Source organism: Loxodonta africana, chromosome 16 (assembly GCF_030014295.1).
Source record: "Loxodonta africana isolate mLoxAfr1 chromosome 16, mLoxAfr1.hap2, whole genome shotgun sequence".
NCBI classification, from domain to species: Eukaryota; Metazoa; Chordata; class Mammalia; order Proboscidea; family Elephantidae; genus Loxodonta; species Loxodonta africana.
In genome coordinates, this window is record NC_087357.1 from 27,455,477 (window position 1) to 27,471,048 (window position 15,572).

The 15,572-nt window shown below is 40.1% G+C and overlaps 1 protein-coding gene across 4 annotated transcripts in view; it reads left to right on the plus strand.

Annotated features, from left to right (window-relative positions):
• The window catches only part of SORCS1 (sortilin related VPS10 domain containing receptor 1), a 579,047-nt gene that overhangs the window by 288,918 nt on the left and 274,557 nt on the right, over positions 1-15,572 (plus strand). For all 4 annotated transcript variants that reach the window (XM_064269343.1, XM_003409127.3, XM_003409128.3 and 1 more), the window contains exon 3: positions 15,242-15,341. In XM_064269343.1, coding sequence (XP_064125413.1) covers positions 15,242-15,341 — 100 coding nt within the window. The remainder of the gene's footprint in view (positions 1-15,241; positions 15,342-15,572) is intronic.

The window sequence follows — 15,572 nt, forward strand, 5'->3', positions numbered from 1 at the left end:
ACTGCCACATAGTCAAAACACCCTGGTACTGGTACAACAACAGATACATAGACCCATGGAACAGAATTGAGAATCTAGACATAAATCCATCCACATACGAGCAGCTGATACTTGATAAAGGTCCAAAGTCTGTTAAATGGGGAAAAGACAGTTTCTTTAACAAATGGTTCTGGCACAACTGGATATCCATCTGTAAAAAAATGAAACAAGACCCATACCTCACACCATGCACAAAACTAACTCAAAGTGGATCAGAGACCTAAATATAAAATCTAAAACGATAAAGATCATGGAAGAAAAAATAGGGACAATGCTGGGAGCCCTAATACATAGCATAAACAGTATACAAAACATTACTAACAGTGCACAAATATCTGAAGAGAAATTAGATAACTCGGAGCTTCTAAAAGTCAAACACTTATCCTCATCCAAAGACTTCACTAAAATAGTAAAAAGACTACCTACAGAATGGGAAAAAGCTTTTGGCTATGACAAATCTGATCAGCGTCTAATCTCTAAAATCTACATGATACTGCAAAAACTCAACAACAGAAAGACAAATAACCCAATTAAAAAATGGGTTAAGGATTTGAACAGGCACTTCACCAAGGAAGACATTCATGTGGCTAACAGATATGTGAGGAATGCTCACGATCATTAGCCATCAGAGAAATGGAAATCCAAACTACAATGAGATACCATTTCACCCCAACAAGGCTGGCATTAATCCAAAAAACACAAAATAATAAATGTTGGAGAGGTTATGGAGAGACCGGAACACTTAAACACTGCGGTGGGAATGTAAAATGATACAACCACTTTAGAAATTGATTTGGCGCTTCCTTAAAAAGCTAGAAATAGAACTACCATACAGTCGAGCAGTCCCACTCCTTGGAGAAATAAGAGCCCTTACCCGAACAGATATATGCACACCATGTTCATTGCAGCACTGTTTACAATAGCAAAAAGATGGAAGCAACCAAGGTGCCTATCAACAGATGAATGGATAAATTATGGTATATTGACATCATGGAATACTACGCAATGATTAAGAACAAAGATGAATCCGTGAAACGTCTCATAACATGGAGGAATCTGGAAGGCATTATGCTGAGTGAAATTAGTTGCTAAGGGACAAATATTCTATGAGACCACTATTATAAAAACTCAAGAAAAGTTAACGTGGGTGGGGAAGGAGGGAGAGGCTTTTCACTAATTCGATAGAAGATAACTTTTAGGTGAGGGAAAAGACAACACACAATACAGGAGAGGTCAGCACAACTGGACTAAACCAAAAGCTAAGAAGTTTCCTGAACGCAAGCAAAAGCTTCAAAGGCCAGAGTAGTAGGGCAGAGGTCTGGGGACCATGATTTCAGGGGACATCTAGGTCAATTGGCATAACAAAATGTGCTAAGACAACATTCTGCATCCCGCTTTGGTGAGTGGCATCTGGGATCTTAAATGCTAGCAAGTGGCCACCTAAGATGCATCAATTGATCTCAACCTGCCTGGAGCAAAGGAGAATGAAGAACACCAAAGACACAAGGTAAATATGAGCCCAGGAGACAGAAAGGGCCACATAAATCAGAGACTCTATAAGAGACCAGAAGAGCTAGAAGGTACCTGGCTACCACTGATGACTGCCCTGACAGGGAACACAATGGAGAATCCCTGATAGAGCAGGAGAACAGTGGGATGCAGAACTCAAATTCTCATAGAAAGACCAGGCTTAATGGTCTGACTGAGACTGGAGGGACCCCAGAGGTCCTGGCTCCCGGACCCTCTGTTAGTCCAAGACTGGAACCATTCCCAGAGCCAACTCTTCCAACAGGATTGGACTGGACTATAAGACAGAAAATGATACTGGGGAAGAATGAGCTTCTTGACTCAAATAAACACATGGGACTATGTGGGCAGCTCCTGTCTGGAGATGAGATGAGAAGGCAGAGGGGAACAGGAGCTGATTGAATGGACACGGGAAATACAGGGTGGAGAGAAGGAGTGTGTTGTCACATCATAGGGAGAACAACTAGGGTCATATAACAAAGTATGCATAAGTTTTTGTATGAGAGACTGACTTGAAATATAAACTTTCACTTAAAGCACAATTAAAAAAAAAAAAAAAAAGGAAGCTAAGTACAGAAAGGATGTGATATAACAAAGATGTACCTCCATCCTGATTCTCCAAACTTTGGTTGTCTCCTGTGACTTTGGGGTAATACCTGTAAGCCTAGGTTATCGGAAGTATGTTGTAGGATTCACTATGAATGTCGAGTTCCCCCAAATAGTCCCTGTACTGGAATTCTAGAATGTCAGTCAAGACTAGAGACCATCTGGCCTTTCCAGTTAGATTAGGGAGTATTTCACTCATTTGCCGCTTCATTTAACCTGGATTTGTAGGACTTTACTTGCATATTTATTTTGTTTGTTGTTGTGTTTTTCGGCAAGGGGAAGTGGGACTTAAGAAGAAAGAATGGGAGATCATGTGGGTACTAAGTAGTTCCACACCCAGGCTTCTCCAATTATTAGTGACTTTGGGCAAGACATTTAAAAGTTTTGGATCTTAATTTCTTCATCTGATAAATGATAATAATAACAGTAACCTTCTTTGTAAGTTTACTGTATACATTATATAAGTTAACAAATATGAATTGCTTAGATCAGTGCCTGGAACAGAATAAGCACTTAATAAGGGTGAAATATTCTGATTTTAGTGATGATACAAACTGATCTTTTGTAAGGGCTTCTTTCTGAGTTCATTCTTAACACAGATCCATTCTTCGAGAGGGTGAGACAAAGAGGACGTACCTCTATCTTGACTCTCTGATCCCTGGTGATTTGGGGATGATGTTTATCTGTAAGCCTGATTTCTCAGAAGTGTTTTGTAGACTTCATCTGTAGATGCAGACTTCCCCAGATGCCCCATGCTACGGGAATTCTGGAATGTTACTCAAGGCTAGAGATCAGTTGGTTCAGTCTTCTTCAATTATTGATGAGAGAGTAATTCACTCACCTGCCCCTTCACTTACCCTTTAGAAAACTACAGGTACCCAAACCTCAGTTAAGAACCCATCATGTAAAGCTGGGACCCCTACCACTTATGGAAAGAGCCTAACAAGTTTACGTTAGACCATGACACCCAGAGAACAACTTCCATAGTCAAGGACATTGGAATCATCATTTTAATATCAAGGAATCGAGTAAATTCGATTATCATTGCTAAAGGTGTAGTGGCTAATGCTTTCAGAATATATTTTTCACGATTTGCATATGTATGTTCTGGTTGAAAGGTTAAGAGGACTGAGTGACATTGGCTTCGTTTGAAAACTATATTCTTTTTGCATATTCCCAGGGGAGGGTACATCACACTGTGCCTTCAGCCAACTGGAGTGCCATGTGAGAGGAGAGGGAGGCACTGAGGCAGAAACGGCTCGTAACAATGGGCAGTTGCTGCTCCAATTCATTTCTGAGAAAGATTCTAAGATAAGGAATATATAGCCCAAACCCACCAAAACTTACTGCTTTCAAGTTGATTCCAACTCAAAGCGAGCCTGTAGGACTGCCTCTTAGGGTTTCCAAAGCTATAAATCTTTAGGAAAGCAGACTGCCACATCTTTGTCCCACAGAGCAGCTGGTGGGTTCAAACTGCTGACCTTTGAGTTAGCGGCTGAGTTCTTAAGCCACTGTACCACCAAGTCTCCTTAGGAATATATATATATATATATATATATATATATATATATATATATATATATATGTATGCCATTTCATGGATGGTATAGTGTGTTTAAGGAGACTTGGTGACACAGTGGTTAAGCCCTTGGCCAGTAAATAGAAGATCGGCAATAGCTTTTTTTTTTTTAATGGTGTGTTCTTCACAAGTGAGGCAAAGGCTATAATAATTCTGGTACCGTTGTTACCTTTGAAATCTTGGTTTACTAGATGCTTGGGCTAGGTGTCAACTTTCTAGTGGGAAACTGCTTTTAGGCTGATAACTGGTAGATGTTATTAGCAGATGTGATTCATTTTTTTGGAGGCAGGTGATTTACATTCTGTTGGGGTTACACTGGGAGCTCCACTGGGAGTACCATTTTTTGTCCAGACAACATATTCTATTTTTCTGTAAGCAGCAGACCACCTGAGTGGATGAGGCACTGTGTTAAGCACTCAGACTTGGGAGACTAACTGACTGGGCTTGAATCTAGGCCCTGCCCATTATTGGTGTGTGGCATTGGGCTAGTTGGTCATCTTTTTTAAGCCTGAATTTCTTCATCTGTTAAATGTGGATCATACTAGTCCTTAACTCACTAGGTGTTATGAGAATTAAATGTGGTAGTCCTTGCAAAGGGCTTAGCCCAGAGTGCAGGGCATTTTACGCATTCAATAGAATTCACTCTTATTATTCATGAACTACTCAGTCCAGTCTGCTGTGAGTGTAGGGTAATGGAGCCTATGGAGGTATGACCTCGGCAAGGTGATAAACACTTTAGCTGTCAGATCAGACATGCCTGGGGATTAGGGAGGGTCATGTGAAAAGAGAAAGAATTTTGTAAAGCTGGGCAGGTATATGCTTCCCTTTCCAAACCCAACTTTACCTATATGTTACTGATAAATACATATTATGTTGTCCGTAGCTATAATTATATAAAATATTGTAACATAAGCGACTGGATGGCACTGGGGTACTGCGTAACATATTTAATATATGAAGTACATGTATATTTGTGTGAGTTCTTCCTTAGTAAGTCTCTAATATCCCACATATTTATCAAAATTACCCCTGCCTGCGTAAACTTAGCAAGGTGCCCTGAAGGTTTTTTGTGCCCCTTCTGTTTACTGTTTAAAAAGAAATGCAAAATACCTTGTGAAATTTCTGAAATTAGATTCCTGATAATATAAGTGAGCCTTCCAGAGCAGTGTGTTCAAGTCAATTCAACAACATAGTTTGAGCAGTCTGGGTGGGTGTCAGAAGCAGCGACAGTGGTGGAGAGAGGGACACAGGAGTAAGGATAAATGCACCTTGCTTTCTAGTACGTGACACCCAGTAAGGGAATTAGGACCTATACAAGTGTAATACGTGGCAATAATATAGGAAGCCATATAGGAGAGGTTCTAATGAGTTACATGGGAGTGTAAAGGAGAGAGTCATTCCATATAGTGGAAGGATAGGGCTAAGTTCAGTGAAAGAAGGGATATTTCAATCCAGCCTTGAAATATGTGTAGGAACTTTGATAGGTAGAAAGAAGAATAAATATGAACTAGCCCAGCTTTTGGAGAACACATGCTGTTAATGCAGACAAATGTGAATATTGACAATGACAATACAGTGTAGAGAGGCCTGGGTTTCACAGAAGAAAGAACAAGGACCACCAATTGACTGGCATCACCAGCACAGGCACCCCAGGGAAGGTGGTGGCAATGAAGTGAAATGGGAAAGATGAGAAGGAATGCAGACCATCTGCCCTCCCCACCACTGCCAGCTTCTCTGCGTTTGCAAGACATAGAGGAATGTGAGAGTTCGCATTATGAGAGGGACTAATGGGGATGTCATTGGAACGGGAGTGGAGGGTACAAATCAGGAACACTGGGGACAGGGTATCGTGTCCGTGTGTTTGTGTGTGTAAGGAGGAGGCTGTGCATATCAGGTAGGTAAGGATAACACCTCCCTGTGCTGCTTCTGAAAAAGCCACGTAGACCTCTGCTTAAATTAATTTCCTTTCCCTTTATTAAGCAAACTTGTCAGAGATCGGCTGTCAGTGACAACACTGGTTATTTTTATCCTCAAAAATAAAGTAGCAGATGTGTCGGAGGTAAGGGTAACACCTATCTTGAATGTTCTCTGTTTTATAGAAAAACAGTTTTATCTACAGCAGAAATATATAGCACGTGTGTGCCAGTGTGTTGTGTACCATATTGTCACCTTTTCCTGGGAGCAGTTTGCACACATTTGTAAACAAATGCATTCAAGTTTTTTATCTCAGCTGGCTTATATGACTCAAAACATCAGGAACACAGCCTAATGATTCAAGAAGAAAAATGGCACAGAAAGATGAGAGAGATTTTTATAACTTACTAATACATGGGTATCCACCCCTTCCATTAAAGAAAAATGCTCTTTTAGATGATATCACAAATTCTGGGACATATGGCAGGGTGGACATATTTTATATCACACTGACACACCTCCCCCCTAAACCTACTCTTTAGCCCCTTTGGTTAATTCTGCAAGTTAACCTGAAAAGCTCAGGGAATCCAGGAAACAGGGAAGCTTGTCCAGCTAAGGTCTCAGCAAAAAAAAAAAAAAAAAAAGCAGCACATTTAAATTCTGTGTTTAGGCTGACAGACAAACGTATTTCAGGGCAGAACCTTAGAAAGCAGGAGACAGTTTCCTTCAGCTCCACGTCATCATTTGATGTAGTTTGCCTGTTTTATTCTCAAGGTATTATGAAAAATGGATCCGGAGATATTTTCTTGACAGTGGGTAGACGAATGGAATCCAGTGACTGTATTTAAAATGTGCAGGGGTTTGTTATAACATGGTAATAGAAATATCAATTGCACTGACAAGTCAAAAAAAAAAAAAAGAAAAATCTGTCAATGAATGATAATGAAGTTATTTGAATGTCCACTCACTGCAAACATTTTCCAAACCCTAAATTATTCTCACTGCTTTAACCTCATGCATTCTAAGTTACTAAGCAGCAGAGCCTGTGGTGCAGCCAATGCGCCTTTGGCTTTGGAAGCTATTTTTATGCCGCCAAATGCACCAGGAGTAATGAAGGTGGCCGGTCTTAATGATTTTAGGAAAGAAAGAAAACACAGAAGCCGCAGCTGCTTGATTTAGAGGTGAACGCTGTTCTGCTTTCGGGACATCTCCTTGGTGTCGATTTGAGTAATGCCCCGATGTTTCCTGTCCCCAGCTTCTCTCTACAGCCTGAGTCTTTGCTGTCTGACCTTGGCAATATGGCCTGGTATGTCTGCACAGGGCATCTTCCTTCTCTGGGGCCTTAGGGTTGAGAAGGGGTGGTCAGGTTATTTCAGTATGTTCTAAGGCCTTTTTGAAGGAGTAGCTTGGCTCATCCCTGATTCAAAGAGTGTGTCCGTTAGGCTTCATGTATTCATTCACCCTGTGTATGGAGAACACCCCTGCTGTGTGCCAAGCACTGCCCTAGGTACCAGGGATTTGTTCATTGCACTCACAGCACTTAGAAAGGTAACCAAATGCATACCAGGCAGAGGCTTCTAAGTAACAAGTAGAGGGATCTAGAACATGTTCACCACCGTAGTCCAGCTTCATTCCACACAGCTGATGGTATCTGTGAATAGCAGAGGCCACAATATCCAAAAGTCCTTGCCAGGCCATGTGAGATGCTTAATTTTAAAATCACAGAAGTCAAGTGGACCACACAAGACAAGAAGACCAAGCATTCAAGGAGTCAGTTAGTCAAAAATAAATAGTGCCTATTCTAGGTACTGTTCTGGGTGCTAGGAAGTCAGCATGGAACAAAATAGACAAGTCCCAGCTCTCAGGGAGCTCATATTCTGGTCGGGTAGGACAGACACTAACAAGTAATAATCTATCAGATGGGAATAAATACTGTGGGGAAGTGAGTTGTTGCTAGCTACTGTCTAGTTGGCCCCCAACTCATGGGGACCTCATGAACAACTGATCTAAACACTGTCAGGTCCTAAGCCATCTCCATGATTGGTTGCAGATTTGTGATCTATTGGGTTTACATTGGCTGATTTTTTGAAGTAGATCACCAGGCCTGTCTTTCTTGTCTCTTTTAGTCTGTAAGCACCCCTGAAAGCTGTCCAGCTTCATAGCAACATGTGTGTTTCCATTAGTAGACAGGTGGTGGCTATGCGTGAGGTACATTGGCCTGTAATTGGACCCAGGTCTACTGAATGGAAGGCAAACATACTACCACTGAACCACAGGGATTGCTATTTTATATAGCATGAACATTGCCCAGAAAAAAGTCAGGGTACCATTTATCAGGTTATCTGGTGAAAGCACTTTCCAAGTAAAGGGCATAGCAAGGCTAAAGTGGGTAGGGGGTTGGGAGGAGGCCAAAAAAGCAGGGGAATTAAGATCTAGGCATCTTATATTGCAGACCTATTAGATAGAAAAGTGCAGTGTGAAGTGGATATAACAAGCCTGGAGAACTGAAAAAAAAAAAAAAACTTCTTGGTTGAGGAGACCAGCTAGTGAGTACCTGAGAACAGGTCTGTTTGACTTCAAGGGATTGCTCTTTTCTGCTACGCTTTATGAGGCAGCCACTGATCACGAACAGAGTGACCCCACTTATTTTATCCATATTTCTAGCCTCGACAGGAGCCAATATGGACCAGGTAATAGAAGTACCTGCTTTTCCTTGAATTGTTGTGAGGGTTTCTGCTGACACTTTTCTTCAAATTGATTCTCCCCGTTGGTGCCTCTGCCCTTTCACTGTGTGTGAAGACAAGCCACACTGTGGTCTATACCATTTAAAACCTCAAACACTTTTACTTCATATTCCTTTTACTAGGAAATGTAAATTTGATTTTGTAAATACATCTTCTTTTCCTCCTGCGAATTGCTTCTTGTGTCATTGAAGGAGGCAGCGAAGCATGGTATTGAGGTTGCAGGCTCAGGAGTGGCCCCTTCCAAGTTTGTGGCCTCAAGCAGGTTGGTTATACTTCTAAGCCCTCCTTATCTGCAATATGTGATTAATATCAATATCCGCTGGGTAGGATTCTGCACTTGAAGAGCGTAGATGGCATTGTAAGCACCCACTAAACCTTCGTTTTTATTATCTTATCTGTTAGCATTCTTCAGCATAATAGTCTGTTCAGCAATGGAATCTGGGTGCGGTTGTTACAGACGCAGAAAGTAGACTCTTTAACTCTCAAATTCCAGTTCTTTTACTCTCTAATTCAGATCCCACAGAAAACTCCCATCACCTGTCTTTCAAAATATGAGAGAATAAATTCAGACACGTTTGAAAAAGGTAAAACGCCGAGTGTCTTCTCTTAGGAGAAAACTCAATTGAAGCAATTTTCAGTGATTGAGATTTGCCTTAAGGGCCTGCCTATGTTATGGCTTTTAGTAAATTGTAGGCAAAAAGCACCAAGAAAAATCAAGAAAAGAGTTATAAAGGGGATAACAGAAGCTGTGCTATATGGTTTGCTTATTATGTGCCAGTCATGCTATTAAGCATTTTTTATGGATTAATTCACTTAGTTTATGAATGATTCCGTGCTTATTATCCCATTTGATGGTATAAGATTCTAGCAGAGGAAATCCAATCGTTTATTTTATTTCTGCCACTCCTAGTGGAAATTCGCCATACTCTGTATTGATTCCTGCTTCAAGTGTGATGGGAGCTTTGCCATCTCAGAGAGATCATAAGTTCTTAGAAGCAGGTGTCATGCCTCGGACATGGTTTACCCACCCCTCAGAGCAACTCATCTCATCTCTATGCATCTAATAAACACTTAAATGAAAGCATGTTCAACGAATGCTTAGAAGAGTAGATCCTTTCAGATGTTCTGAGAGTCACTATTTAAGATACTGTTCTTAAAAGGGTAAGGGAAGGATTAAGGATCAAAAGCAAAAGCAGGCGAGCCTGGATGGAAACACTTGCATATTCATTTTCCCGGACTGCTTCCTCTAGCACAATGTTAAGTGTTGACAGAAGCCCTGTTTTTCATCTGTGATAAGTCAACCTGTAAACAAAGTCTGAAGAAAAAATAATGCTTGCTTTGGGGTGTTTAAAAAAAAATGGTACATGTTGAGAATTAAAAAAAAATTTTTTTTTTATGTTGTATCAAGGAGCTGTGGTGGCACAGTGGTTAAGCACTAGGCTGCTAACTGAAAGGTTGGCGGTTCGAACTCAGCAGTTGCTCCTCAGGAGAACGATGTTATTGTCTGCTTCCGTAAAGATTAGAGCCTTAAAAACCCCACAAGGCAATTCTACTCTGTGCTACAGAGTCTCCATGGGTTGGAATCGATTCAACAGCAGTGGGTTTGGTTTCTGGATATTACATCTTAAACATGTCTATCTATGAAGCATATTTTTTAAAATATCACTTCCTTATTTTTTTTTTAACAGTCACTTTATGGTTAGCATACTCTGGCGCGTCTGTTTGCAAATTTATTTTTTAAAAATATCTTTATTAGTTCCCGTTTCTTTTAAAGTCAAGATCCATATCTTTTGTTGTCATTGTTGTTTATGTTGTATTTCCCTAAGTATGTTGCTCAGAACAGTAATTTCATTAGACTCCCCTCAAGAATGGAAATATACTTGGAAAATACTGCATGAAATAGACGTTTAAGAGTTTCACATTTAGAATATTAAAATCCATGAAAAGCTCTAAGTAAAGGAACATTAAATTTGACCAAATCAGCTCTGACCTTGGAAAACACCCACCGCCATACCCAGGGATGATAATTAAAATATTTAACAACCAGTATACTGGCTCACCAGCCAGCCCACTGCTCTCCCTGTCTGCTCTCCCCTGTTGCCCAGGTGTCTAGGCGACTTCAATTCTCATAATTCAACATGTGAGGATACCTGGATGATCTGTTAGCTGTGAAGTAGAGAATGCATATGGGCACTGGGAATTTTTTTCCAGGGTGCAGTGCTACTCTCTAGGTCCCTGTCTTCCCCACTGAGGCTCAGGCTGATTGGCATATGCACTGATCAATCAGAACAGATGTTGGTCTTAGCATTGGAGCAAGTTTCTTGGGGACCCCTGCTGTGCCAGCCCTCCATCTTTTGGTTGCAGAGATCTAGGAGGTCTTCAAGGGAGAGGCCATGGTGGTGAGGGTGGGAAGAGCAGCCACTCAAGGAATTTGGGACTGTGATTACTTACCAATTGGTTTACAAGTATTTCCACGCCCAGTATTGCTATACCATTGTAGCGGTATATGTCAGTTGATTGTCAGTTCTGCACATGACACCTCTTCACACTCTAACTCCAATATGGGCTTATCTACTCTTATGGCACCCTTGGAGAATCACTAGTCTATACCATTTGGACATGTAAAAGTGCACAATTTTTTTCTTTCTATCCAATATATTACAATGCCATAATGTTTAACCCTTTACATCTGCTGTAATTGAGTATTATCTCAGGAAGTTTTGGTTTAGTTTTTGATCTTTCAAAACCAGGGGGCCAGAGATGGCACAAAAATAATGACACATACCTTGAGGGAGCTGGATTAGTGGATAGGTGGTTTTATAATAAGAGCAAAGTGCCCAATAACATAATATAATCTCTCCTAAAGGAAAACTGCTAATGTAAATCTGAACTAGTCATTCCATTATCACCTTGTCACACTGGGATTTCAGTTATACACACACACACACACACACACACACACACACACACGGATAATTCCACATAGAATCCCTAAAGAATCATCTTCATTTGCCTTTGTAGAGTATGTTTTTTGAATACAAAAATATTCATTGAATAGCTCAGAGATCCAGTTAATAAGAGTTAAAAGAAACTCATTATCACAGTCTCCATAGCTTGGTTCCTGCTTCTCTAGCCTCCATTCCCATTATTGCACTAGGAAAATCGAACTACTATCTCATGGACAATGTAGTCCTACTTATTTCCACCTTTCCCTAGGCAAAATTTATTAATGGAGTATTTATACATTTCACCCTATTCCCATCCCCCAAAGATAAATTTTGCATCTTCTTGTGTGGTTTTCAACCTTTTAATTATTGTCTAGAAAAACAAATAGAATAAGCTACACAATAAAAGGAGTCAGACACGCTTGTGAAATTTTAGAGACAAATACTGTTCTTGTTGTTACTTGCTATTGAGTCAATTCCAATTTGTGGTGACTCCGTGTGTGCAGAGTAGAACTGTTAGATAGAGGAGAACGTTGACCCAGAAAGGCCAGGTTAAGAGTAGGGAAAATATCAAACACCAAAAGTAGACTAGGTGTCTTAGTCATCTAGTGCTGCTATAACAAATACCACAAGTGGATGGCGTTAACAAAGAGAAGTTTGTTCTGTCACAGTTGAGGAGGCTAGAAGTTTGAATCAGGGTGCTAGTTCCAGGAGAAGGCTTTCTCTCTGTCCTTTCCATCAATCTTCCCTGGTTGAGGAGGTTCTCAGCACAGGGACCCCAGGTCCAAAGGATGTGCTAGTCTCCTGGCTCTTGTTTCTTGGTGGCATGAGGTCCCCATGCCCCCTGCTGGCTTCTCTCTTTTATACCTCAAAAGAGATTGACTTAAAATAAAACCTAATCTTGTAGATTGAGTCCTGCCTCATTAATGCAACTGCCTCTAAGCCTGCCTCGTTAACTTTGTAGAGGTAGGATTTACGATGCATAGGAAAATCATGTCAGATGGCAAAAGGATTGGACAGTCACTCAGTACAGGCAGTCATGGCCTGGCCAAGTTGACACATATTTTGGGGTGACACAATTCAGTCCATGACACTGGTTGAGGAAAGGTGTCAGATGTTTCTTAGAGCATAGGAGTAAATATCCTCATGTCAGCCGCGAGTTGGAAGAGACAATAATGGATATGGAAGGCGGATTTTGAGAAGTTTTGGTTCATGAGTACGCTTTCCTGTGAAATAGTTTTGGAATGCTTTTCAAATATTCCTGGTTATCGAGCTGAGGCTTGTTTGAGTAGTTCAGAGACTGGTCCTGAAGAAAGCCAATAATTTTTTTGGGTTACACAGGTACCTTTTGGTCCAAGATGTTTTTCCTACCTCCCTTTTGTAAAATCCTATCCATTTTCCAAGCCCTTACGTCTTCCAGGATTCCTAAAATAATACACTAATCTCCTGGGATTTGTAATGTCGTCTACATTGTTTAAAGTATTGACTCTGGTAGTTATCATGTACTGATTTAACGTCAGTATTTATTTCAGGAAAGAATATTTTGAATCCCTAGCCATAACAAATTCTTAATTCCAGAACCACAGATTGCACATCTTTCTTGCTGCAGTGTAGCATTTTAATGAATGCTAGTGAGGTTGTTAACATAAACTTTTTATATTTGGTTTTTATGACCTGTGGGTATTTGTATCTTTTTCAGTATCAGAAAAGAATTTAAATGATTATATTATTGCATGTATTTTCTAATTAGACCAACTTTTTTTTCAAAGCATTATAATTCACATCTCCATCATTGCATTTAACACATTGTAACTGTGTGGATGTTTCTGTCTCTCTCAAACAAAACTGTTAGATTCTTGAGATTAGAGGTTATGCAAAGTGATAGATCATTGTGAGTAGGGCTTATATGTTGTATCCCATTATTTAACACAGTACCTAGTATATTTTAGGAGCTGTATAAATTTGAATGAATAAATGACTGGCTTGAATTGGGCTCTCCTACATGACAAAAGAAATTTCGTGTCTCTCTTCTTTAAGTATTAAAAAACCAAGCTGTTAGTATACTTGTCACGGATTGAATTGTGTGTCTCAAAAATGTGTATCAACTTGGTTAGGCCATGATTCTCAGTATTGTATGGTTGTCTTCCATTTTGTGGTTGTAATTTTATGTTGAGAGGATTAGGGTGGGATTGGAACACCACTGATACTCAGGTCACCTCCTTGATCCAAGGTAAAGGGAGTTTCCCTGGGGTGTGGCCTGCGCCACCTTTTATCTCTCAAGAGATAAAAGGAAAAGGAAGTGAGCAGAGAGTTGGGGACCTTATACTATCAAGAAAGCAGCACAGGGAGCAGAGCACGTCCTTTGGACCCAGGGCCCCTGCGCCTGAGAAGCTCCTCGACCATGGGAAGATTGAGGACAAGGACCTTTCTCCAGAGCCGACAGAGAGAGAAAGCCTTCCCCTGGAGCTGACGTCCTGAATTTGGACTTGTAACCTACTCAACTGTGAGAAAATAAATTTCTCCTTGTTAAAGCCATGCACTTGTGGTATTTCTTTTATGGCAGCACTAGGTGACTAAGACAATACTGAAAGAAGCACATGGCTAATAAGGCCAGTGTACCTGGATTCAGATTCCAACTGGCCCACTTATCAGCTGTGTGACTTTAACAGGTCATTTAACATCTCTCACCTATTCCCTACTATATATGGCTGTAATGATCTAATAAGATGATGATCCTGAAATACATAGCAGATGTTCATAGAGAAGGCGATTAAAACCTGTTTATTCAGTTACTGACTGGTGGCTAGATAAAGAGGAGAGAATCTACAGGAACAACAAAGGGAGTTCCAAGGTAACGTCCTCACAACTCTGGGTTGGTGGAAAAGGCCAATGAGTAAGATTGTGAAATTTCACTTATTATTAAGACATTTTCTTAATTTTAAATGCAGGCATGCACCAAATAACATCTGTTCAGGTAATGTCTGATTGCATACACATCCATGTTTCCATAACATTATAATAGCGTTCAGAAATTCCGATTGGGTAACGAGTAACAGACATAACCGCACATAGCAAATGCAACAGCTTCCGACACACAACATGTGTATCTCATGCCTCTTCTACACAAAGTGATGGCACTGCCAGGTGTATAATGAAACAGAACATATATAGCCTATAATACGTATGTCTTGATAGTCATAATAAAACTCTGTGTTACTGGCTTATGTATGTTCTGTACTGTACTTTTTATCATTATTTTAATGTGAACTTTCCCTACTTACAAATAAAAAGTTTACCGTATAACAGCGTATGCTTCGACTCGTAGGCAGCAGCATCCAATCCCATGTTTGCACAGCATCCGAATCATATAATGTCCTATTTCACAGAACATATCGTGGATGTTAAGTGATGCATGACTATAATAGGAAAAGACTGAATGACCTTTGAAGAGACTGACCTACCATATATTCTGTGACTCATGGAAGAAAACACAATTTGTAGATAAATCAGGAGAACCTTCTTTTTCACTGTGATAAAGCTAAAGTTTGGAGATGTCGAATCCAACTAAAAACACTTTATTTCTTTGGTCAAATCCTAGGGACACCCTCATCTCTTAATCTTTTAAAATTAACTACATTCTTTATGCAGTGTGCATACATTAAGGAGCAGTAAAGTGATGGAGTTTTAATTTTTACCAATTCAATTTAAATGCAAATGTTAACCACTCAAACGATGCTACTGTGTACATAATTAAGCATCATTATATACTACATGAATCATTCAGAAACCTCCAGAGAGCCATTCTGCTATGTAAAACATGCATTATCCGGACAAGCAGCCAAATGACGTATACTTCTGTCCTCATTAATGCTCCTTTTGAATTATAGGTCAACCGATTATGGGACAACCTATGAGAAGCTGAATGATAAAGTTGGGTTGAAGACAATTCTGAGCTATCTGTATGTGTGTCCTACCAACAAGCGAAAGGTAAGAAGTGTATAGTCAGAACGCTACTTATTCATGATTCTGTCTTGGTTGGCTAACCTCTTTAAAAAAAAAAAAAAAAACCTCTTTAGCTACCTAAAATTCATTACAGTTAAGCTGGAATTAGAGACGTAAAGATGACTTGATGGATGTTAAGGTGAGAAAAAAGTCTGACACATCATAGTTTTCAGATCAGCAGCTGTGAATGTAGGAGGGCAAGGGGTAGGTGGATCA